At 48.5% G+C, this 26,955-nt stretch overlaps 1 protein-coding gene across 1 annotated transcript; it reads left to right on the forward strand.

Annotated features, from left to right (window-relative positions):
* The first annotated feature begins 382 nt into the window (after positions 1–382).
* LOC137316358 (NACHT, LRR and PYD domains-containing protein 3-like) lies at positions 383–26,955 on the forward strand. Its single transcript, XM_067980425.1, is given in 12 exon segments — positions 383–488; positions 5,135–5,301; positions 9,058–9,151; positions 11,865–12,031; positions 13,641–13,809; positions 13,915–13,980; positions 20,076–21,813; positions 23,365–23,451; positions 23,617–23,787; positions 23,944–24,114; positions 24,541–24,708; positions 24,881–26,955. Coding segments are annotated over 10 exon segments (2,889 nt in total). The 5' UTR covers positions 383–488; positions 5,135–5,301; positions 9,058–9,087; the 3' UTR covers positions 24,969–26,955.

The raw sequence follows: 26,955 nt of genomic DNA on the forward strand, positions 1-26,955 counted from the left end.
CCATCACTGACTGTATTAATAGAATCAAATATCACATGGCACAGAACCACATACCATCTCAGAATCATAGAAATTTATGACCCAGGAGGCCATTCTGCCCATCGTGCCTGTAGCTGAAAATGATCCACCCAGGTGACTGACATCACGCGCACTCCCGGCTCGCGCGGTTTCGGTTTAACGGCCGCGCAGTTTTAAAATCAGCCGTCTCGTGATCGGGGCCGCACCGCCCCCCTCGCGGTCAGTTAATCAAGCGCGGGGCGGGGACCGAGCCCCGATTGGTCAACGGGGATGTCAATCAGCGGGTTCTGACCCAATCGCAGGGGCGGACTCTGGGAGGGGGCGTTAATTGACGGTGAATGTCCGCAGTGCGCATGCCCCGACCCGCCCAACCCCGGATGGAGCGCAGTCGGTGGAGAAGAAGGCGGTTTGGAGACAAAATGGCGGCCAAGGCGGAGCGGGTGTAATGGAGAGAAAAAAAGAGAGAGAAGGTGAGTGAGTGAGGCTGAATCCACCTCACCCCCCGCGGACGGACGGAGCCGCCGCCCTGTGGATGGAGGGAGCGGGCGGGCGGGTGAGTGAGGGGAGCTTGAGATGAGCGGGCGGTCGGTCTCGGTGATCTCCCCCCTCCCTCCGGAGATGGCGGGGCGCGGGGAGATCTGTGGATCGGAGATTAGATCAGCCCGGGTCCCGAGACTGAGAGCCGGAGCTCCTTTAATCAAAACCCCGGCCCCGGGGATTGAATAAACTCCCGGGAAAAACAATCAGAGAGAAGGAGGAACTGAGGGGGGGTCTCAGTATTTGATGAACTGAGGGGGGGGTCTCAGTATTTGATGAACTGAGGGGGGGGTCTCAGTATTTGATGAACTGAGGGGGGGGGTCTCAGTATTTGAACTGAGGAGGGGGTCTCAGTATTTGATGAACTGAGGGGGGTGGTCTCAGTATTTGATGAACTGAGGGGGGGGTCTCAGTATTTGATGAACTGAGGGGGGGTCTCAGTATTTGATGAACTGGGGGGGGGTCTCAGTATTTGATGAACTGAGGGGGGGTCTCAGTATTTGATGAACTGAGGGGGGGGTCTCAGTATTTGATGAACTGAGGGGGGGGGTCTCAGTATTTGAACTGAGGAGGGGGTCTCAGTATTTGATGAACTGAGGGGGGTGGTCTCAGTATTTGATGAACTGAGGGGGGTGGTCTCAGTATTTGATGAACTGAGGGGGGTGGTCTCAGTATTTGATGAACTGAGGGGGGGGGTCTCAGTATTTGATGAACTGAGTGGGGGGGTCTCAGTATTTGATGAACTGAGGGGGGGGCTCTCAGTATTTGATGAACTGAGGGGGGGGTCTCAGTATTTGATGAACTGAGGGGGGGTCTCAGTATTTGATGAACTGAGGGGGGGTCTCAGTATTTGATGAACTGAGGGGGGGGTCTCAGTATTTGATGAACTGAGGGGGGGGGTCTCAGTATTTGATGAACTGAGGGGGGTGGTCTCAGTATTTGATGAACTGAGGGGGGGGGGTCTCAGTATTTGATGAACTGAGGGGAGGGGGTCTCAGTATTTGATGAACTGATGGGGGGGGTCTCAGTATTTGATGAACTGAGGGGGGGGGGTCTCAGTATTTGATGAACTGAGGGGGGCGGTCTCAGTATTTGATGAACTGAGGGGGGGGGGGTCTCAGTATTTGATGAACTGAGGGGGGGGGGTCTCAGTATTTGATGAACTGAGGGGGGGGTCTCAGTATTTGATGAACTGAGGGGGGGGGGTCTCAGTATTTGATGAACTGAGGGGGGGGTCTCAGTATTTGATGAACTGAGGGGGGGGGGTCTCAGTATTTGATGAACTGAGGGGAGGGTTTCGGTATTTGATGAACTGAGGGGGGGTCTCAGTATTTGATGAACTGAGGGGGGGGGTCTCAGTATTTGATGAACTGATGGGAGGGGGTCTCGGTATTTGATGAACTGAGGGGGGGGTCTCAGTATTTGATGAACTGAGGGGGGGGTCTCGGTATTTGATGAACTGACGGGAGGGGGTCTCGGTATTTGATGAACTGATGGGAGGGGGTCTCGGTATTGTTCAGTCAATCGAGTGCGGGTTTGGGGGCCACTCGGAGGGAAGGATCAGGATCAGACTGTGCGGGACTGGGGGCCACTCGGAGGGAAGGATCAGGATCAGACTGTGCGGGACTGGGGGCCACTCGGAGGGAAGGATCAGGATCAGACTGCGGGACAGGGGGCCACTCGGAGGGAAGGATCAGGATCAGACTGTGCGGGACTGGGGGCCACTCGGAGGGAAGGATCAGGATCAGACTGTGCGGGACTGGGGGCCACTCGGAGGGAAGGGGGGGATCAGGATCAGACTGTGCGGGTCTGTGGGCCACTCGGAGGGAAGGGGGGATCAGGATCAGACTGTGCGGGGCTGGGGTCACTCGGAGGGAAGGATCAGGATCAGACTGTGCGGGACAGGGGGCCACTCGGAGGGAAGGATCAGGATCAGACTGTGCGGGACTGGGGGCCACTCGGAGGGAAGGGGGGGATCAGGATCAGACTGTGCGGGTCTGTGGGCCACTCGGAGGGAAGGGGGGTTCAGGATCAGACTGTGCGGGTCTGGGGGCCACTCGGAGGGAAGGGGGGATCAGGATCAGACTGTGCGGGGCTGGGGTCACTCGGAGGGAAGGGGGGATCAGGATCAGACTGTGCGGGACTGGGGGCTACTCAGAGGAAATGATCAGGATCAGACTGTGCGGTTCTGGGGGCCACTCGGAGGGAAGGGGGGGATCAGACTGTGGGACTGGGGGCCACTCGGAGGGAAGGATCAGGATCAGACTGTGCGGGACTGGGGGCCACTCGGAGGGAAGGATCAGGATCAGACTGTGCGGGACTGGGGGCCACTCGGAGGGAAGGATCAGGATCAGACTGTGCGGGACTGGGGGCCACTCGGAGGGAAGGATCAGGATCAGACTGTGCGGGACTGGGGGCCACTCGGTGGGAAGGATCAGGATCAGACTGTGTGGGACTGGGGGCCACTTGGAGGGAAGGATCAGGATCAGACTGTGCGGGACTGGGGGCCACTCGGAGGGAAGGGGGGGATCAGGATCAGACTGTGCGGGACTGGGGGCCACTCGGAGGGAAGGGGGGATCAGGATCAGACTGTGCGGGACTGGGGGCCACTCGGAGGGAAGGGGGGATCAGGATCAGACTGCGGGACTGGGGGCCACTCGGAGGGAAGGGGGGATCAGGATCAGACTGTGCGGGACTGGGGGCCACTCGGAGGGAAGGGGTGGATCAGGATCAGACTGTGCGGGACAGGGGGCCACTCGGAGGGAAGGATCAGGATCAGATTGTGCGGGACTGGGGGCCACTCGGAGGGAAGGGGGGATCAGGATCAGATTGTGCGGGACTGGGGGCCACTCGGAGGGAAGGGGTGGATCAGGATCAGACTGTGCGGGACTGGGGGCCACTCGGAGGGAAGGGGTGGATCAGGATCAGACTGTGCGGGACTGGGGGCCACTCGGAGGGAAGGGGTGGATCAGGATCAGACTGTGCGGGACTGGGGGCCACTCGGAGGGAAGGGGGGATCAGGATCAGACTGTGCGGGACTGGGGGCCACTCGGAGGGAAGGGGGGATCAGGATCAGACTGCGGGACTGGGGGCCACTCGGAGGGAAGGGGGGATCAGGATCAGACTGTGCGGGACTGGGGGCCACTCGGAGGGAAGGGGTGGATCAGGATCAGACTGTGCGGGACAGGGGGCCACTCGGAGGGAAGGATCAGGATCAGATTGTGCGGGACTGGGGGCCACTCGGAGGGAAGGGGGGATCAGGATCAGATTGTGCGGGACTGGGGGCCACTCGGAGGGAAGGGGTGGATCAGGATCAGACTGTGCGGGACTGGGGGCCACTCGGAGGGAAGGGGTGGATCAGGATCAGACTGTGCGGGACTGGGGGCCACTCGGAGGGAAGGGGTGGATCAGGATCAGACTGTGCGGGACTGGGGGCCACTCGGAGGGAAGGGGGGATCAGGATCAGACTGTGCGGGACTGGGGGCCACTCGGAGGGAAGGGGTGGATCAGGATCAGACTGTGCGGGACAGGGGGCCACTCGGAGGGAAGGATCAGGATCAGATTGTGCGGGACTGGGGGCCACTCGGAGGGAAGGGGTGGATCAGGATCAGACTGTGCGGGACAGGGGGCCACTCGGAGGGAAGGATCAGGATCAGATTGTGCGGGACTGGGGGCCACTCGGAGGGAAGGGGGGATCAGGATCAGATTGTGCGGGACTGGGGGCCACTCGGAGGGAAGGGGTGGATCAGGATCAGACTGTGTGGGACTGGGGGCCACTCGGAGGGAAGGGGTGGATCAGGATCAGACTGTGCGGGACTGGGGGCCACTCGGAGGGAAGGGGTGGATCAGGATCAGACTGTGCGGGACTGGGGGCCACTCGGAGGGAAGGGGGGATCAGGATCAGACTGTGCGGGACTGGGGGCCACTCGGAGGGAAGGGGTGGATCAGGATCAGACTGTGCGGGACAGGGGGCCACTCGGAGGGAAGGATCAGGATCAGATTGTGCGGGACTGGGGGCCACTCGGAGGGAAGGGGGGATCAGGATCAGATTGTGCGGGACTGGGGGCCACTCGGAGGGAAGGGGTGGATCAGGATCAGACTGTGCGGGACTGGGGGCCACTCGGAGGGAAGGGGTGGATCAGGATCAGACTGTGCGGGACTGGGGGCCACTCGGAGGGAAGGGGTGGATCAGGATCAGACTGTGCGGGACTGGGGGCCACTCGGAGGGAAGGGGGGATCAGGATCAGACTGTGCGGGACTGGGGGCCACTCGGAGGGAAGGGGTGGATCAGGATCAGACTGTGCGGGACTGGGGGCCACACGGAGGGAAGGGAGTGGATCAGAATCCAGAGGAAAATATGATCCTAAAAACAGGGGTGGCACATGGAGAGGGAATTGCCTCAAACTGGGGCAGGAGAATGAAACGATCACATATTGTGGTCGGGATGGTGAAGAGACATGGAATGTGGGAACAGAGTTCATCAAACAGTGTATTAAATTCAATATTTAAGGAAAAGTTTAGATTAGATTCTCCTTCACACCGTCAATATTGATGTCATTTTCTGCCCCGCCATAATTAGATATCCTGGTGAATGACGGAGTGATTGAGAAAAGTCCACAGCTGGAAGTAAACAGGGATTGTAGACTGATGAACAACAGCAGGTGAATCAGCACAGGATTGTGAGAGCAGCAACCAGAGAGAATCCTTCCGATTCAAAAAGCTTCCATAGATCGACTGAGGAGAAAGGTAAGAGAAAGTCCCATTTACTCAGATAAACACTGGTCCTGTAGACAGTCCACAAAAGTTACAAGGTAATGGGGGAAATGGTGAGAATGAGACTGGGAGAGTCTGATCACCGAGTACAATTATCCAGCATGAGGCCGTGCAATGAAATGTGAAGTGAGATCAGTTTCTGTCTCAAAACACACAGTCACAAATGAATCTTGTGTGTGTTTTAGAGAAAAGGGGTTTGATCTAAGAGGTGACTCCAGTCTGAGGCAGTGCCTAGCAGATATACAGTGTCTCCCCGCCCCCAGCACCAACTCGGAAAGAACCCACCTTTATAGCCCCGATAATATCGATATTACACTGTGAGTTAAGGTCGTGCCAGACAGTGTTACCGAATTCAAATATATTTCCTATCCAACAGTCAAAATAAATCAACTTAAAATTCGGAACTGGATATTGGGTTTAACTTAATGTTATTTCCCATCAGTAAATCTATTTCTGGATTTAACAATTGTAGTTGAATTAAATGATTATCATTTAAATATAAACTGGTGATTAAATGATGCGTAAATCTTATTTAATGATTTGTAAAATTTCTTCCAATTGATTATTCTGATACAAAGCACAAAATAATGTTCTGGGTGATCACATGATCCAGCTCCCGGCCTCTGCCGAGGGTTCTTTTTATTAAACTGAGAGCGATGTTTGTCCCGATACAATCCAGATTCATTTCCCTGCTCTTTGATTTGATAGAAGTGTTCAAAATCATGGCGATTTAGATAAAGTAAATAAAGAGAAACTGTTCCCATTGGCGGAAGGATCAAAAACCAGAGGACACACATTAAAGGTGATTGGCGAAAGAACCACATTCAGTGAGTTTAATGATCTGGAATGCGCTGCCTGACAGGGTGGTGGAAGCAGATTCAATAATAAATTTCAAAAGCGAATTGGATAAATTGTGTAAGGGAAAATATTTGCAGACCTGCGTGGAATGAGCGGGGGAATGGGACGAACTTGAATGCTCTTACAAAGAGCTGGCACAGGCTCGATGGCCTGAATGGCCTCCTTTGATGCTGTAATCATTCCATTATTCTATCCAATTCCCTTTTGAAAGTTACTATTGAATCTGCTTCCACCACCCGTTCAGGTAGTGCATTCCAGATCATAATATCTGGCCACATCAAAATGAAAATCTCTTCATTTCCCCCACCCCCCGCCCTGGTTCTTTTGTCAATTATCTTAAATCTGTGTCCCCTGGTTATCGACACATATTAATCTTAAAAGCCTTTTTCTAACCATCCGTTTATCGATTAATAAATATCTTTAATCTAACTTAACAGGTATAAATAGAGGACCGTGTTTTAATATGTGATTTTAAAACATCACTGAGACAGGTCCTTTAGATTAAAGTACAAGTCTGGTGTGTAAAGTTACTTTCATATTATAAAGAGATCATTTTCAGTAATACCATTGTTAAGAAATGGCGGGGTTATAATATGTGTTCTATGAAAAACAAATATAATTGCAGCGACACAAAGTTCAAAACACTTCTTTCCATTTGCCGGCTGTAAGTTGTCAGCGAGCTCAAGGAACGGAAACGAGATCTGTTGCATCGCCCCCCTCTGCTGACTGAGGTTTGTAACCTGGAGACTTGGGGGGTAAAGTAGATCTGTTGCATCGCACGCCTCTGCTGACGGCGGTTTGTCATCTGGAGACTAGGGGGTAAAGTAGATCTGTTGCATCGCCCCCTTCTGCTGGCGACGGTTTGTAACCTGGAGACTGGAGGGTAAAGTCAATCTCCCCTCTTTCTCTCATCACACACACGGTTCTGGGTGGAAACCAGATGGTGATCAGAATTAAAGATAAAACCTAATGCAGAGAATCAATCAACACCAAATGCGGGTGACCCCATTATTCTCAGGTGGATGTTAGGGTCGAATTGTAACCCAGATCTACTTTAATCAAAAAGCACTGGGATTGAAGAAGCCTTCTGGTAAAAAAATCACACTGAAGGGGGAACTGAGTGGGTCTCAACATTTATGCCCGAGTGACACAAAGTAAAAGCAAAATGCTGAAACTCGCAGAGACAGAAGCGAAAATTTTCCGTTTGTGGGAACCTCACTTCCTCCAACTTTGGATCGATATGAGGAAGAGGTTTCTGATCCTTTGCCCCGAGACGCCACTTGCTGTGTCTGATCCAACCTGTGATATGGACACGTGTCTTCTGGCAATTTAACTTGTTCAATCCCAGTCTGTGCCGGATTTTACAAATCGTTGATGGTTAAAGGTCGGGTTTCATCATCCTGGCACTTCTCTCCACACAAAACACTCAGTCACTCACTGATGTTCAGAGGCATCTTCTCTCTCTCACACTCATTGATGTTCAGAGGCATCTTCTCTCTCTCACACGCATTGATGTTCAGAGGCATCCTCTCTCTCTCACACTCATTGATGTTCAGAGGCATCCTCTCTCTCTCACACTCATTGATGTTCAGAGGCATCCTCTCTCTCTCACACTCATTGATGTTCAGAGGCATCCTCTCTCTCTCACACTCATTGATGTTCAGAGGCATCCTCTCTCTCTCTCACACTCATTGATGTTCAGAGGCATCCTCTCTCTCTCTCACACTCATTGATGTTCAGAGGCATCCTCTCTCTCTCTCACACTCATTGATGTTCAGAGGCATCCTCTCTCTCTCACACTCACTGATGTTCAGAGGCATCCTCTCTCACTGTCTCTCTCACAGGGTACACTGCCATCGTGTGGTGACACAATGCCTTCCCCAAAGTGTGTGACACTGTATCATCACCCGTTTGTTTCACACTCCACCCAATGACATTAGACAGGAACAGGAGGACGCCGTTCAGCCCCTCGAACCTGTCCCGTCACTCTATTAGATCGTAACCGATCTGTACCTCAACTCCATTTCCCGCCTTAGCTGCATGTCACCTTAATATACCTAATAAAAGGGTAGATTTCATTACCTGTTACTTTGTGCTGAAAACAGAATCTGACCCTATTGGGGAACTGGAAACCAGGGACACAGACAGACTCAGTGAGTGAGGAAAACTGTGGGAGATGGTGTTTTATGTGGGCAAGTGTGAGGTCATCCACTTTGGATCAGAAAAAGACACATTCCCCTTTGTGTCTGGAGAGGCCCCGAGAGATGTTTCCCCTCAATTCCCCACCAACTATCGATAGTTTCAGTGATTGGGTTTATCCTAAGACGAAGAGTGGGCCATATTTCTGGTCATTCATTCCTTTCTGGTGCAAAAACACAAAAGGAAACGTGGCTCCGCCGAGGCTAACAAAAGAGATTAAGGATAGATTCAAAGAAGAGTCATATAAAGTTACCAGAAAAAGCAGCAAACCTGAGGATTGGGAGCAGTTTAGAATTCAGCGAAAAAGGACCAAGATGATTAAGAGGAAAAACAGAGTATGAGAGTAAACGTGGAAGGAACATAAAAGTGGACTGTAAAATCTTCTACAAGTATTTAAAAAGAAAAAGATTAGTGAAGACAAATGTGAGTCCATCACGGTCAGAAGCGGGAGAATTTATGGTGGAGAACAAGGACTCAGTGGGTTTCACTGGGCAGCTGTCTGTTTCACACCTGATGTGGAACGTTGATCATAACACTCGTGAAATGCTCGATCCCAGAGCTAACAAATGTTGTACTGATGGGGGAGGAGGGACTTGGTATCATGTTTAACAAGGCAACGCTCTCCTCATTTTAATATTTCTGTCTAACTTCATATTAATATATTTATTACAGAGCATCAGAATCTGGGAATCTGTCACCACCATGGCTGAAGGTTCAAATAGGGGAGGAGATCCAACATCTTCAACAAGAATGAGAATGGACACAGGTAGGTTCAGAAAATTCATCAAAATATAATTTCTGACCTCACAAAGGGTCCAGATCACGAGCAGTAACCTGCAGCTCACCACAGGAAGAGGTAACAGCACAGATACTGTGCAGATAGAGGGAAGTGAGTGACCATCCAGAGGGACAGTGCAGTCACAGGTGGAGGGATCTCCTGAGTACTGGAACTGTCCAATAGATAACTGGTGTTGGGTACTGTAAGGTGGATAGAGACAGTGTCTCAGAGGATTAACAGTGTGAGACCGGGGAGCAGGTGGACACCCCGAGTGGGGCAGGGGTGAGAGGCAGGTGGGGCACAGCAATAGGAAAGCGATAGTGGTGGGAGATTCTATAGTCTGGGGAATATACAGACTCTTCTGCAGCCCTGAGCAGGTTCCAAATGGTAAGTTGCCTCCCTGGTGTCAGAGGGAAAAATTTCCAGGAACAGGTGGGACGATCTCTGGAAAGGAAAGGGGAGCAGAGAATAGTCATGATCGGACCCAATAACATGGATAGAAATACGATTATACAGGGAATATTGAGACTGAGGCTCGACACATTAAACAAGGCCTTCAGGTGTTGATCTCTGGATTGTTTTACGGTGGGCCACTTAAAGAGGGAAATATGCGGCAGGTCAATGTGTGGCTGCAGGGCTGGAGCAGGAGGGAAGGGTTCACGGTCTTGGGGATAGAGTGAGTTCAGGGAGAAGGGAAGGGACGGTCACGGTCTGAACCGAGCAACAATGATTTTACAGACTGGGTGAATGGAGCAGGAGGGAAGGGTTCACGGTCTTGGGCACTAGAGTGAGTTCAGGGAGAAGGGAAGGGACGGTCACGGTCTGAACCGACCAACAATGATTTTACAGACTGGGTGAATGGAGCAGGAGGGAAGGTTTCACGGTCTTGGGGACTAGAGTGAGTTCAGGGAGAAGGGAAGGGACGGTCACGGTCTGAACCGACCAACAATGATTTTACAGACTGGGTGAATGGAGCAGGAGGGAAGGGTTCACGGTCTTGGGGACTAGAGTGAGTTCAGGGAGAAGGGAAGGGACGGTCACGGTCTGAACCGACCAACAATGATTTTACAGACTGGGTGAATGGAGCAGGAGGGAAGGTTTCACGGTCTTGGGGACTAGAGTGAGTTCAGGGAGAAGGGAAGGGACGGTCACGGTCTGAACCGACCAACAATGATTTTACAGACTGGGTGAATGGAGCAGGAGGGAAGGGTTCACGGTCTTGGGGACTAGAGTGAGTTCAGGGAGAAGGGAAGGGACGGTCACGGTCTGAACCGACCAACAATGATTTTACAGACTGGGTGAATGGAGCAGGAGGGAAGGGTTCACGGTCTTGGGGACTAGAGTGAGTTCAGGGAGAAGGGAAGGGACGGTCACGGTCTGAACCGACCAACAATGGTTTTACAGACTGGGTGAATGGAGCAGGAGGGAAGGGTTCACGGTCTTGGGGATAGAGTGAGTTCAGGGAGAAGGGAAGGGACAGTCACGGTCTGAACCGACCAACAATGGTTTTACAGACTGGGTGAATGGAGCAGGAGGGAAGGGTTCACGGTCTTGGGGATAGAGTGAGTTCAGGGAGAAGGGAAGGGACGGTCACGGTCTGAACCGACCAACAATGGTTTTACAGACTGGGTGAATGGAGCAGGAGGGAAGGGTTCACGGTCTTGGGGATAGAGTGAGTTCAGGGAGAAGGGAAGGGACGGTCACAGTCTGAACCGACCAACAATGGTTTTACAGACTTGGTGAAAGGAGCAGCGGGAAGGTTTCAGTTGATATGACCGGAGGGGGGGACCTATCTGGATCTGAGACTTAAGAGTGGAATTAATAAAACTGTTGGGGCAGGAACAGATGATTTATGAAGTAATGAAATGATATTGGCAGGAAAAAGGGTAGGAGGTTTTTAAGTATTGAGAGATAAAGTTATGGATGTCGAGGGGGAAAGAAAAACGAATTATAGGTAAATTACCCCCAAAATCGGAGTTTGGATTCAGTTTTGTGTCTATGAATGTACAAATCATTCCAAACACATTTGGAAAGTCAGAATCATAAGAGATATGGTCCAGGAGCTATCAGACCACATGGTTTAGGTTTACACGGATTCAGCGAAATCTTCCTGGTTATATCATTTTGCGGGGAGATTAATGAAGATTCTAACACTGATGGTGTTGGTGGGAATGTGGGTGTACTGGAGGAGGATGTCAGAGATAACTAGAGAAGGATTTGGATCTGAGAAAAATAGTCAAAGTGAAGAAGCCACTGGACCTACAACCAATGCGGTTAAATGAAGTCAGGGAGGAGACTTTGGATATAGAAACGGATTAGAAAGAGACAAAGTAATGTATCTGTTCAAGAGGGAGAGAAGGTAAACCCGGTAACTGGAGATCAATTAGTGTACGTCAGCAGTGGGCAAACTCCTCGAATCTGTAATTCCAGGTTGAATTAGTGAACATTTAGAGATACAGGGGATGATCAGGGGAGGCTGGAACTGATTCGCCGTAGACAAGTCGTGTTTCACATATTTAAACACCGGTTTTTAAGAATTGACTGTACGGAACGATGGAAGGCAGCACATGCGGTGTTTATCGGTTTTCAGAAGGTGTTTGATAATGTGACAGGAGGCTTCAGACGTTTGGTATAAGAGGAAATGTAGCCGCCCGGATAGAAAGTCAATAATGTGTTTAGTTTTCTCCATTTTTGTTCACAGGTCTGAACCCTGCAATCACTGAGTTCCTGACAAAGTGCGACGATTACCAGCTGTTCCAGTTGACGAAATTCTACCGGGACAGACTTGAACAGGCGATTGAAGAGGGGGTGGAGGGACTCAGTCTCATGTTAACAGGCGAGGACCATTTCAGTGGGCAGGAATATCACGTAAGTGGAATGGACACAGAATGAGTTTGGATTATTTAAATGTAACAGAAGTGACAGAATATCACATCTTAGAATCATAGAATGTTACAGAACAGAAACAGGCCAAATAGGGAAGAAATGGATAAAACTGAAAATATTTGAATCTGAACCAATGATAGGAAGAGATGATAATACCCAATGGATCAGTCAATATCTGTACAGAGAAAGACAAGGAAAACGACAACAGCAACATGCATTTATATCACGCGTTTAACATAATAATTCGTCCCAAGGTGCTTCATAGGAGCGATTATCAAAACAAAATTTGACACCGAGCCACATGAGATATTCAGAGAGGTGATCAAAAGCTTGGTCAAAGAGGCAGGTTTTGAGGAGCGTCTTAAAGGAAAGGAGAGCGAGGTAGAGAGGCGGAGACGTTTAGGGAGGGAACTTTCAGAGCTTGTGGACTCGGCAGTTGAAGGCACGGCCACCAATGATGGAGCAACGACAATCGGGGATGCACAAGAGGTCAGAATTGGAGGAGTGCAGAGATCTGAGGGGTTTGTAGGGCTGGAGGAGGTTACAGAGATAAGGAGAGGCAAGGCCATGGTAGGATTTGTGCACAAGGATGAGAATTTTAAAATCGATCAGTTTCCGGATCGTGAGCCAATGTAGGTCAGCTAGCACAGGGGTGTTGGATGAACGGGACTTGGTGTGAGTTAGGCTGCGGGAAGCAGAGTTTTGGATGAGCTCAAATTTACGGAGGCTGGAAGGTGGGAGGCCGGCCAGGACACCATTGGAATGGTGGAGTGTGGAAGTGACAAAGGGATGGTTTCGGTCTTCCCAATATTTAATTGGAGGAAATTTCCTCCGGATGCAACTATTCCGATGCTCTCCTGGCCGGCTTCCCATCCTCCGCTTTCTGTAAACTTCAACACATCCAAAACGCTGCTGCCTGTAACCTGTCCCTCCCCCGTCCCGCTCACCCCTCACTCCTGTGCTCGTTCACCTATCGCAGTTCTCGAATGACTTCAATTTTAAATTCCCATCCTCCTGTTTAAATCACTTCAAGGTCCTGCCCCTCACTAGAATTCTCTCTTGCTCTGACTCTGGCATCTTGTGCCTCTCCCCATCGCCCTACCAGCGGTGGCCGAGCATTCCGCAGTTTTTGGACCCAGGCTCTGGAATTCACTTCCTAAAATCCTCCGCCTCTGTATCTCCCTCTTCTCTTTAAAATTTGATTCTTTATCCAGCTTTTGGTCATCCCTAATAATATGCCTTCCTTTGTCTCGGGCCCATTGTATGATACCACTCCTGTGAATCGCCGTGGGACATTTTTCTATATTAAAGGTGCTGTGTTGTTGTTGTTAATGAATCAAGATGTTTACAGAATATTTTGCCCATGTTCAGGATGGATCAGAACCCGGCCCAGTGATTACTTTGTGTTCAATATAAACTGGGTGATCCCATCACGGAGCAGCTCCTTTCCTTCTGATTCTCAGTCTTTGTCTTTCACTCCACTCCTCAATATAAACTGGGAGATCCCATCACGGAGCAGCTCCTTTCCTTCTGATTCTCAGTCTTTGTCTTTCACTCCACTCCTCAATATATTCATTATTATTCTTTACAGAAAGTCACTGAGCTCGCGGAGAAGGGAAACAGGGCGGCAAGTTCCAAACTTCTCCTAAATCTGGTGATGGAGAAAGGCTCCCGGGCCCGAAGGGTGATGTGGGAATCCTTTGTGAAAATGCACAGATTACCAAAGTTGGATAAAATACTGAAAGAGATGCAGGAACTTGGTACGGTAAAATCACACACTGAATTCAATTTCAGATTGAAACACTGCAGAATTTACTATAATATTACACAGATCTGATTTCATGAAAGCTCATTGATTTAAACAGGTCCTGATCCATTTGATTATATGAACATCGGACGAGGTTTATCTGAAATACCCAGTCACCTGAAAGGTAAGTGATGAAATGGGGGTTTCAAACCGTTTATTCCACTTATGAGAATCAGAATGTTTGACTGTAGTTTTTTGTTCAGAGATTGTCAGAATCTTGGAATCAGAAGTTCAAAGGGTGGAGGAAACAGAAAAAAAGTTAATTTTCATTTGTTTTTAATCCTGTGAAACCGCATGCATCTGGCAGGATCCTAATACACTGCAGCACTTCATACACATCTGTGAGGTGCCCTGGCATCGCAGGAAAAGAATGTTTTGCGTAGCTTGAAGTTAAAAGTCACTCCGAGTTTTGAATTATTAGTGAGTTTGTATTACTCCAATTAATCCAACTACATACACACCTGGCAGGATCCTGACACACTGTGAATCCCCATACACACCTGGCAGGATCCTGATACACTGTAAATCCCCACACACAAAAGGCAGGATCCTGAAACACTGTGAATCCCCACACACCAGGCAGGATCCTGATACACTGTGAATCCCCATACACACCTGGCAGGATCCTGATACTCTGAATCCCCATACACACCTGGCAGGATCCTGATACTCTGAATCCCCATACACACCTGGCAGGATCCTGAAACACTGTGAATCCCCACACACCAGGCAGGATCCTGATACACTGTGAATCCCCAGACACACCTGGCAGGATCCTGATAAACTGTCAATCCCCATACACACCTGGCAGGATCCTGATACACTGTGTATCCCCATACACACCTGGCAGGATCCTGATACACTGTGAATCCCCATACACACCTGGCAGGATCCTGATACACTATGAATCCCCATACACACCTGGCAGGATCCTGATATACTGTGAATCCTCATACACACCTGGCAGGATCCTGATACACTGTGAATCTCCGTACACACCTGGCTTGATCCTGATACACTGTGAATCCCCATACACACCTGGCAGGATCCTGATACACTGAATCCCCATACACACCTGGCAGGATCCTGATACACTGTCAATCCCCATACACACCAGGCAGGATCCTGATACACTGAATCCCCATACACACCTGGCAGGATCCTGATACACTGTCAATCCCCATACACACCAGGCAGGATCCTGATACACTGTCAATCCCCATACACAGCTCCGATGTGCCGCACAGATGTTCTGGGCTCACAATTAATGAGCAGTGCCATGAGCCAGACGTTATGGGTTACCTGCTCCCCGGGAAATCTGCCCACCATCAACTGTAGGGAAAGAGGTGGAGAAATGCGAAACATTAAAATGTTTTCATTTCACAGAACAGAATGAGACATCAAAGTTTTCAATCTGCTCTGAGAAGATGTACAGATGTTCACACAATTGATCATTAATCCTTGGAGGATTGTGAGGGAAAGACAATGTTCAGGGTAATTAGGAAGTTATGGGCTTGATTTAGAATGGCAATGAAAGAGAGAACCTAATTCTACTCAAATAATAGTCCTTTAACTCAGGATCTTTTTAGACCCAATATAATGACAAATGGAAACATATTTGTAATTTCCCAAACCTGCATTATAGGAAATTGAGACCAAAATGAAACAATGGAGTATAATTATTGGGAGAACAGTTGAAATGAACTGTGAATGTTTTCTGCACTAACATTACACTGAATGATGTGGGCAGTAATTCTCATTCTAATCGGTGACATGAAAGGACTGTTCGAAAAACACATTCAATGTCGGTGTGAAACTGCTGAAAAATTGTTGACAATTTCGGAAACACAATATAACAGGAGAATGATGAGGGATAGGAAAAGGCCATTTGGCCCAATTAAGCCTGTCCCTGTTAGAGAGATGACCCCACCTCCCCCTCCTCTCAGTGTATCCACAGAAACACGTTCAATTATCTCTTCACCCCACTTACACTGTCCCTTTAGTGTCCTTCCCATGCCCTCGGGCCCTTTGGGTGAGAAAATTACCCTGACTTCCCTTCTCCATTATTAATTATTTTGTGAGCCTGTTTCCTGCACTAATGTTCTGAATTCCATTAAAACATTTCAATACCAAAGTTTCTTGCCCAAACAAAATACATCAAACCCTCTCGCCATTCCCTCAACCTGAACTCTAATATCTTAAATCATCTTTCTGATTCCCCTCTGTACCTTCAGAATGGCAGTAATCCATACCTGTGATCAAATGACTATAGAAGTACAGGTAGTACCACAGATAACCAACCCGAGTCCCGTTTCTAAAAGTTTCCCCACCACCGAGGTTAAACAGAGGGACTTCTGTCTATTCACAGTCTGTCCCTCTCCCAGTGCCCACAATATCCCAGATAACCTGCCAGAGGTCTGATACAATGATATTGGGACTTCTGTTAAGAAACGGAGAGGTTTAGGGAGGGAATTCCAGAGTTTAGGGCCTAGGCAGCTGAAGGCAAATCCACCAGTGGCGGAGTGATGGAAATCGGGGAGGCGCAAGATGCAAGAATTGGAGGATCACAGGACTGGAGGAGATCACAGAGACAGGGAGGGGCGAGGGCCATGAAGGGATTTTAAAATACGAATGAGAATTTTAAAATAGAGTCTTTTCCGAACCGGGAGTCAATGTAGATCAGTGTGCACAGGGGTGATGGGTGACCGGGTCTTGGTGCGCGTTGGATACGAGCTCAAGTTTACAGAAGGTGGGAGGCTGGTCAGGGGAGCCTTTGAACAGTTGAGTCTTGAGGTAATAGAGACATTGATGGGGGTTTCAGCAGCAAATGGGCTGAGTGGGTAGAGGAGGCGGGTGATATGGAGGTGAAAGAAGGCGGTCTATGTGATGGAGAGGGTGAGGGGACGGAACCTTTTCTCAGGGTCAAAGTGGAATTTCTGTCCATTCACAGTCTGTCCGTCTCCCAGTGCCCACAATATCCCAGATAACCTGCCCGAGGCCTGATATAATATCAGTGGGACTTCTGTCCATTCACAGTCTGTCCCTCTCCCAGTGCCCACAATATCCCAGATAACCTGCCCATGGTCTGATACAACAACAGTGGAACTTCTGTCCATTCACAGTCTGTCACTCTCCCAGTGCCCACAATATCCCAGATAACCTGCACAAGGTCTGATACAATAACAGTGGAACTTCTGTCCATTCACAGTCTATCCCTCTCCCAATGCCCACAATATCCCAGATAACCTGCCCGAGATCTGATACATGAACAGTGGGACTTCCGTCCATTCACAGTCTGGCCCTCTCCCAGTTCCCACAATATCCCAGATAACATGCGCAAGGTCTGATACATTAACAGTGGGACTTCTGTCCATTCACAGCCTGTTCCTCTCCCAGTGCCCACAATATCCCAGATAACCTGCACAAGGTCTGATACAACAACAGTGGAACTTCCGTCCATTCACAGTCTGGCCCTCTCCCAGTTCCCACAATATCCCAGATAACATGCGCAAGGTCTGATACATTAACAGTGGGACTTCTGTCCATTCACAGCCTGTTCCTCTCCCAGTGCCCACAATATCCCAGATAACCTGCACAAGGTCTGATACAATAACATTGGGACTTCTGTCCATTCACAGTCTGTCCCTCTCGAATTCACACAATATCCCAGATAACCTGCACAAGGTCTGATACAATAACATTGGGACTTCTGTCCATTCACAGTCTGTCCCTCTCCCAATGCCCACAATATCCCAGATAACCTGCCCGAGATCTGATACATGAACAGTGGGACTTCTGTCCATTCACAGTCTGTCCCTCTCCCAATGCCCACAATATCCCAGATAACCTGCACAAGGCCTGATACATTAACAGTGGGACTTCTGTCCATTCATAGTCTGTCCGTCTCCCAGTGCCCACAATATCCCAGATAACATGCACGAGGTCTGATACAATAACAGTGGAACTTCTGTCCATTCACAGTCTGTCCCTCTCCCAGTGCCCACAATATCCCAGATAACCTGCCCATGGTCTGATACAACAACAGTGGAACTTCTGTCCATTCACAGTCTGTCACTCTCCCAGTGCCCACAATATCCCAGATAACCTGCACAAGGTCTGATACAATAACAGTGGAACTTCTGTCCATTCACAGTCTATCCCTCTCCCAATGCCCACAATATCCCAGATAACCTGCCCGAGATCTGATACATGAACAGTGGGACTTCCGTCCATTCACAGTCTGGCCCTCTCCCAGTTCCCACAATATCCCAGATAACATGCGCAAGGTCTGATACATTAACAGTGGGACTTCTGTCCATTCACAGCCTGTTCCTCTCCCAGTGCCCACAATATCCCAGATAACCTGCACAAGGTCTGATACAACAACAGTGGAACTTCCGTCCATTCACAGTCTGGCCCTCTCCCAGTTCCCACAATATCCCAGATAACATGCGCAAGGTCTGATACATTAACAGTGGGACTTCTGTCCATTCACAGCCTGTTCCTCTCCCAGTGCCCACAATATCCCAGATAACCTGCACAAGGTCTGATACAATAACATTGGGACTTCTGTCCATTCACAGTCTGTCCCTCTCGAATTCACACAATATCCCAGATAACCTGCACAAGGTCTGATACAATAACATTGGGACTTCTGTCCATTCACAGTCTGTCCCTCTCCCAATGCCCACAATATCCCAGATAACCTGCCCGAGATCTGATACATGAACAGTGGGACTTCTGTCCATTCACAGTCTGTCCCTCTCCCAATGCCCACAATATCCCAGATAACCTGCACAAGGCCTGATACATTAACAGTGGGACTTCTGTCCATTCATAGTCTGTCCGTCTCCCAGTGCCCACAATATCCCAGATAACATGCACGCGGTCTGATACAATAACAGTGGAACTTCTGTCCATTCACAGTCTGTCCCTCTCCCAGTGCCCACAATATCCCAGATAACCTGCCCATGGTCTGATACAACAACAGTGGAACTTCTGCCCATTCACAGTCTGTCCCTCTCCCAGTGGCCACAATATCCCAGATAACCTGCCCGAGGACTGATACAATAAGAATGGAACTTCTGTCCATTCACAGTCTATCCCTCTCCCAATGCCCACAATATCCCAGATAACCTGCCCGAGATCTGATACATGAACAGTGGGACTTCCGTCCATTCACAGTCTGGCCCTCTCCCAGTTCCCACAATATCCCAGATAACATGCGCAAGGTCTGATACATTAACAGTGGGACTTCTGTCCATTCACAGTCTCCCTCTCCCAATGCCCACAATATCCCAGATAACCTGCACAAGGTCTGATACAATAACATTGGGACTTCTGTCCATTCACAGTCTGTCCCTCTCCCAATGTCCACAATATCCCAGATAACCTGTCCGAGATCTGGTACATGAACAGTGGGACTTCTGTCCATTCACAGTCTGTCCCTCTCCCAATGCCCACAATATCCCAGATAACCTGCACAAGGCCTGATAGAATAACAGTGGGACTTCTGTCCATTCACAGTCTGTCCCTCTCCCAGTGCCCACAATATCCCAGATAACCTGCCTAAGGTCTGATACAATAACAGTGGAACTTCTGTCCATTCACAGTCTGTCCCTCTCCCAATGGCCACAATATCACAGATAACCTGCTTAAGGTCTGATACAATAACAGTGGAACTTCTGTCAACTCACAGTCAATCCCTCTCCCAATGCACACAATATCCCATATAACCTGCCCGAGGTCCGATACAATAAGAGTGAAACATCTGCCCATTCACAAGCTATCCCTTTCCGACTGATACCCAATACCCCAATTCCCATTTCTGCAAAGGTCAGCACCACTGACGGTTTCATAAATTATTCCACGAGAACCTCTAGTTTCGTATAAAAGAATCACGTTTGGATTTGTAACGAGATGTCCATGGTACAGGGCAGGGCTGATAGTATTAATCATCAGAGGGAAAATATCACCTTCATAGAAATCTCCATGTTCAGTAAATATTAGAATCAAGTGAGGATTTGAAACTTTTCTCCGCCATTATTCACTTTCAAGCGAGGTTTCCAGTAACAGAGTTTAATTTCCTGCTCGCACCTCTATTGAAGCTGGGAGTTCAATCTCGGAACATTTTACTGAATAGTAAAGTGATATTGAGAATTTGTTTTTATGTTAATACAACTACCATTGAGAATCACTTTCTGTCTGTTCAAATTGAAGATGTTCAATAGAAACACAAGGAAAGACTCCGGGTCCAAACTGAAACACTGAGAGTGAACACGATCCGAATAAAGGAGAAGGTTAAGATTTTCCAGCTGGTCACTCTATACACTGAGCTAACGGTCATTTCTACTGTTCGAGATCGGACACTTGTAGAACATGAACTGCTGGCAAGAGGCCGAGACCATGAAGAGTGGAGAGAGAAACATCTCCGGAGAGAACTGGAAAAAATCCGAACTGACCAATTGTTCGAGAGCAGTTTTTCCCGGAGAAAATCCAAATCTGGGAGTTCAGCAGCAGTGAGTGGAGTCGCGGGGATTGGAAAAGCAACAATGGTACAAAAGATTGTTTATGACTGGGCCACTGGGAAAATATACCCACACTTTCAATTTGTTTTCAGTTTTAAATTCCGGGATTTGAACGCAATTAACTGTAGAATAAACCTGAGGAATCTGATACTAGATCTGTATCCTTACTTTAGGAATATTCTGGGAGAGCTCTGGAAGAACCCAGAGGGATTACTGTTTATATTCGATGGTTTAGATGAATTCAAGGACAGTATCGATTTTGATAACAATCGGATAAATACAGAGGCTGATTACATGTGCACAGATCCTGAAGACCGGTGTGAAGTGTCTGACATTGTGTACAGTTTAATACAGCACAAGCTGCTCCCAGGATGTTCAGTGCTCGTGACCAGCCGCCCCACTGCATTACATTTATTGGAAAAGGCTGAGATCAGTGTCTGGGCTGAAATCCTGGGATTTGTTGGTGAAGAACGGAAGGAATATTTCAACAAGTATTTTGAAGATCAGGTGGTGGCAGCAGCTGTTTTCAAACATGTGGAGGAGAACGAGCTCCTGTACACCATGTGTTACAACCCTTCCTACTGCTGGATCCTCTGTCTGTCACTGGGTCCCTTCTTCACACAAAGAGACAGGAAACAGCAGCGAGTTCCCAAGACCATCACCCAACTATATTCCTACTATATTTACAACATTCTGAAAAACCATGGCCGAGAGATTGAATCCCCCCGTGATGTGTTACTGAAGATCGGTGAGATGGCCTTCAGTGGAGTCTCCGAGAAGAAGATTGTGTTTAGAAATGGAGATTTGATCAAGTACAATCTGCAACCTTCCCAGTTCCTGTCTGGGTTCATGATGGAACTTTTGGAGAGAGATGATTCTGCCCAGAGTGTGGTTTACACATTCCCGCACCTCACCATCCAAGAGTTTGTGGCCGCACTCGCACAATTCCTGACTGCAGATCCAGGGGACATCCGGAAACTCCTCAGTGAAGCCCACAGCAAGGAAGATGGGCGATTTGAGATATTTCTCCGTTTTGTTGTTGGTCTCTCCTCCTCACAGTCAGCTCGGCCCCTGGAGGAGTTTCTGGGTCCATTTCTTCATCAAAAAATCTGCGGAGTGATTGACTGGGTGAAGGAGAAGGTTGAAAGAGAGATTGGAAAAACAGAGAGTGAAACTGGGAAAAGGGACCTCCTGAACACATTCCACTACCTGTTTGAGTCTCAGAATCAAACACTGGCTCGGGTCACAGTGGGATCGATGGAAACACTAACATTTAGTGGATTGCGACTGACCCCGATTGACTGTGCGGTGCTGTCTCATGTCATTGGACTCTGTGATACAATAAAACACCTCGATCTACAGAAATGCTCCATCCAGTGTGAAGGACTCCAGCGGCTGGGAACCGTAGTGCACAAATGCCAGGTGTTGAGGTAACTGTTTATTTGTCTCTAACTGTTAGGCCAATTGTAAAACAGGCACAAATTGTATTGTTGCTCCATAATGAAGGGAAACAAACAGTTCTGTTAAACCAGAGAGAAGCAGATTCAACCCAAACATGACAAATGATAAGAGGATCGGTTAGTAATTCCCTCAGGACTGAAGAATCTAAAATTGATCCTTGTGAACGAGTCGGGATTTTACAGTCTTTATCGGATCAGTAAATACAGGTCACTGAAAGAGTCTGATAATTTAATTGCAATAAATAATATTTATTGCTGTTTTTCTTACTGTCGGAGATACGCCCATTGAAGAGATTTCTTCTCACTATTACTTCCACGTTGGCCAACACTAACTGAGCAGTCTGTGTGTCGGAGCATCCCTCCCTCTTACCGAGGTGTGGGTGCAGGTGACACCGGACTGTCAACGTGTGCAGGAGAGGGAAGCAGAAACTCCAATCATTCAGTAACAAAGAGCAAAACACAGCTTTCGGGCACACACCCGTCAATGGGCGGGCTGAGCTTTCCCCGTTGGACGTCGGTATGTTATCTTAACTCATCAATGACACTGCCCTTCACACTCTCCAATACATCCACCATCTCTTCACCCAGCTGGCAGCACTCGTGCCTCTGAGTCAGAAGGTCGTGGATTCAGGCCCCTCGCTCATTAATCCAGGCCGACACTTCAGTGGGATTTGTGAACTAAAATCTGCCGGTAAAAAGGTTCCAATCGAACGGGTTGTGGGATATGAGCCCAGGAGTACAGACACACACCGGCCAGCGGTGAGGCCCCACACACAGCGGGAGGCTCCTGGGTGAACCAGGGGCAGTGTCGGGAATTACCCATAATCTGCCCTCATTTGTGAGAGGCTCTGTTCGGCGACGGAACTTCAGAAAATTCCCAAGAACTGTCAGGCCCGTTACACCTGAACTAAATGTAGAGCCAGTTTAATGTGATAAAACAGAGAGACTCCCCTCCCCTATAATCGCGGAGTGCAGGGACATTGAAAACTTGTAACAGAACACAATAAACGTTCCTTGTGACATAAAATCCTGTGGGACGGATTTTACAGCAGCAGTTAGCGTCGTTTCACAATATAACTCACCCCGAGATATTATACAGATTAATATAATACTGCATAAAGTACAGGTAATCACCGCTTTATCATTTAATTCGGGGAAAATCGCCCCATTCCCATAAAATCTGGAATTTAAGAAGCAGCAGAAATGAGTCAAGTTTCCCCAAACATGACGGGACCGGTCACTGACCTCCAGGAGGGTAATTCTGATCATCAGGGGATGAGACCGGAATAAGGGACATTTAAAGGCTTCACACAGACAGCAGTTTATTTAATAAATACATTTACTGACAGTCCCTGAATATATGGAGCGTCGGACAGAGTGCGATTCATTGTCAGTGACAGGGAAATCTGGTTATTAATTTCCAAAAGATTTTTCAGTGTTTCCTGTAATATCAGAGAAAAATTGTATCAGATCGGGGATTGGATTCAGTTTGTTTCTCACTCTCGGTCTGTTTGTGTTTAGACTGGGGAGCAATAAACTGGGAGATTCAGGAGTGAAACTATTGTCTGAGGCTCTGAGGAACCCGGACTGTAAAATACAGGAACTGGAGTAAGTATCAGACTGTGTGAGATTGTGTTTATAATAACTGGATGCTGGACACTGTAAATTAATGTCAGTATAAGTAATAATAATACAAATAAATACTGGGAATTTACTCTGATTCCTGTTATCTCTGATCGTCTCTGTCTCTTCCTTTCTCACTCTGATCTGCAGGTTATGTGATAACGATCTCACAAATTCCTGTATCAAGGATCTTTCCTCCGCTCTCACGACAAACCGGTCACTTACGGGTCTGGACCTGAGCAATAATAAACTGGGAAATTCAGCAGTGAAACTACCGTCTGAGGCTCTGAGGAACCCGGACTGTAAAATACAGAAACTGGGGTAAGTACCAGATTGTGTATATTAATTGGATGCTGAACATGGTACATGAATGTCAGTATCAGTCATAATAATATAAATAAATACTGGGAATTTACTCTGATTCCTGTTATCTCTGTTCGTCTCTGTCTATCTCCAATTTCTTTCTCTGATCTCCAGGTTATGGGGTAATGATCTCACAGATTCTTGTAGCGAGGATCTCTCCTCCGCTCTCAGTGCAAACCTGTCACTGACGGTTCTCACCCTGAGTTATAATAAACTGGGAGATTCAGGAGTGAAACTACTGTCTGCGGCTCTGAGGAACCCGGACTGTAAAATACAGGAACTGGAGTAAGTATCACTGTGTGAGATTTTGTTTATAATAACTGGATGTCTGACGCTGTATATTATTAGTAGTATCAATAATAGTGTTTTTAATAAACACTGTACTTTATTATCGGTGCCAGTAATAGTGTTATTAATAAACACTGTACATTATTATTAATGTCAGTAATAGTGTTATTAATGAGCACTACTTTATTAGTATTAGTAATCGTGTTAAACACTGTACATTATTAGTATCAGTAATAGCGTTATTAAATTCTGTACATTATTATTGTCAGTAATAGTGTTATTAATAAACACTGTACATTATGATTAGTATCAGTAGTAGTGTTACTAATAATGTACAGTGTTTATTAATATCAGTATCAGTGTTATTAATAAACACTCAGGATTCACCCTGATTCCTGTTATTTCTCTTTCTCTGATCCCCAGTCTGGATGATGTCGGTCTCACAGATTCTTGTACCGAGGATCTCGTCTCCGCTCTCAGCACAAACCGGTCACTGACGGATCTGTCCCTGGGATCAAACTCCTTCACAGACCGATCTGTCCCCGCTCTCCGCTCCCTCATACTGACCCGCAAGAGTCTGGAGCAGATCGGGTGAGTGTTTGTGTTAATGTTTAATGTAATAAATAAAATATCAGTGGGATTCAGTCCCTTTTATGGGTAATATTTATCTGTAATTATTATTGAAATATTAACCCCAGTCTCCCTGTTATTTACACTGTTGTTCAATCTGTTTTTTTCCTGTTTAATCTTTAATCTGTTTCAGGCTGTCATTGAAACTGTTCTGTCCAAACGGAAAGAGAAACCTGGAGTCACTGCGGGAATCCAGACCCGGACTGAGAGTGGAAATATGAACATTTCAATTTAGAACCATTCCTGGTCTCATGATATGAACATTTTTGGCCGATTCTCTGTCCCTCCCCTTTAACCGGCCTCGCTCCAGGTTCAAATCCGAACGGCCCTTTAACGGTTTCCAGCTCGAGCTGAGCGAGCGTCGTCTCCCATTGTGACGTCAGAGGCCCAGCGACAGGGTCACGAGACTCAGTCACCCGGTCCCCCAGCGCTGATTCTGCCGGATATCCGGGGCTGGATGGTCCCCAATGGGGCACTGGGTCAATGTACAGACAGCAAGGGCCCAGGGTGGGGCTCAGTCTGGGCTGCAGTGGGACACTGGGTCAATGTACAGACAGGAAGGGCCCAGGGTGGGGCTCAGTCTGGGCTGGAGTGGGTCACTGGGTCAATGTACAGAGAGGAAGGGCCCAGGGTGGGGCTCAGTCTGGGCTGCAGTGGGACACTGGGTCAATGTACAGACAGGAAGGGCCCAGGGTGGGGCTCAGTCTGGGCTGCAGTGGGCCACTGGGTCAATGTACAGACAGGAAGGGCCCAGGGTGGGGCTCAGTCTGGGCTGCAGTGGGACACTGTGTCAATGTCCAGACAGGAAGGGCCCAGGGTGGGGCTCAGTCTGGGCTGCAGTGGGACACTGCGTCAATGTACAGACAGGAAGGGCCCAGGGTGGGGCTCAGTCTGGGCTGCAGTGGGACACTGGGTCAATGTACAGACAGGAAGGGCCCAGGGTGGGGCTCAGTCTGGGCTGCAGTGGGGCACTGGGTCAATGTACAGAGAGGATGGTCCAAGGGTGGGGCTCAGTCTGGGCTGCAGTGGGACACTGGGTCAATGTACAGACAGGAAGGGTCCAGGGTGGGACTCAGTCTGGGCTGCAGTGGGGCACTGGGTCAATGTACAGACAGGAAGGGCCCAGGATGGGGCTCAGTCTGGGCTGCAGTGGGGCACTGGGTCAATGTACAGACAGGAAGGGCCCAGGATGGGGCTCAGTCTGGGCTGCAGTGGGGCACTGGGTCAATGCACAGACAGGAAGGGCCCAGGGTGGGGCTCAGTCTGGGCTGCAGTGGGACACTGGGTCAATGTACAGACAGGAAGGGCCCAGGGTGGGGCTCAGTCTGGGCTGCAGTGGGACACTGCGTCAATGTACAGACAGGAAGGGCCCAGGGTGGGGCTCAGTCTGGGGTGCAGTGGGAAACTGGGTCAATGTACAGACAGGAAGGGTCCAGGGTGGGGCTCATTCTGGGCTGGAGTGGGTCACTGGGTCAATGTACAGAGAGGAAGGGCCCAGGGTGGGGCTCAGTCTGGGCTGCAGTGGGACACTGGGTCAATGCACAGACAGGAAGGGCCCAGGGTGGGGCTCAGTCTGGGCTGCAGTGGGACACTGGGTCAATGTACAGACAGGAAGGGCCCAGGGTGGGTCTCAGTCTGGGCTGCAGTGGGACACTCGGTCAATGTTGGATCAATGTTCATCGGAACACCAGGGACTCCCCATGCCTTCTTGTGTTCATGTTGCTGGATCTGTTCCGTCCACTAAAATGGGCAGAGGGGTCCATCTCATCGTTAAAAGCAACAGTCAATTGAAAATAAAATCAGTCAGAGTCGAAAACGAGCTGCCAATTCACTATCGCCCGTTTTGCTCTCACGCGCGGGATGAATTTATTCTCTCCTCGATTCCTTAGGCTGGCGATCTTGTGGGGTAAATTGTCAGATATCTATATACTGAATCCTAAATAAGTCTCACCAATCTGCTGTCGTGTCAGACACTGATCTGAACTATAATGTGATAATCAGTGATCCAGCTAATGCTGAATTACGGTGATACTCTCAGCTACTTTTACAATCGGTTATTCATTGTTTTAAGTATCTGCCTATTAATTATCTTTTTAAATTCTCAGATGCCCCTGTCTACAACTGTTTATATGTATTATTATTGGTATACTCAAAGTTTAAATCATGATAATTATGAATTCCAAGTCAATAAATCGCTGTTGTGCATGA

Source organism: Heptranchias perlo, unplaced genomic scaffold (assembly GCF_035084215.1).
Source record: "Heptranchias perlo isolate sHepPer1 unplaced genomic scaffold, sHepPer1.hap1 HAP1_SCAFFOLD_59, whole genome shotgun sequence".
NCBI classification, from domain to species: domain Eukaryota; kingdom Metazoa; phylum Chordata; class Chondrichthyes; order Hexanchiformes; family Hexanchidae; genus Heptranchias; species Heptranchias perlo.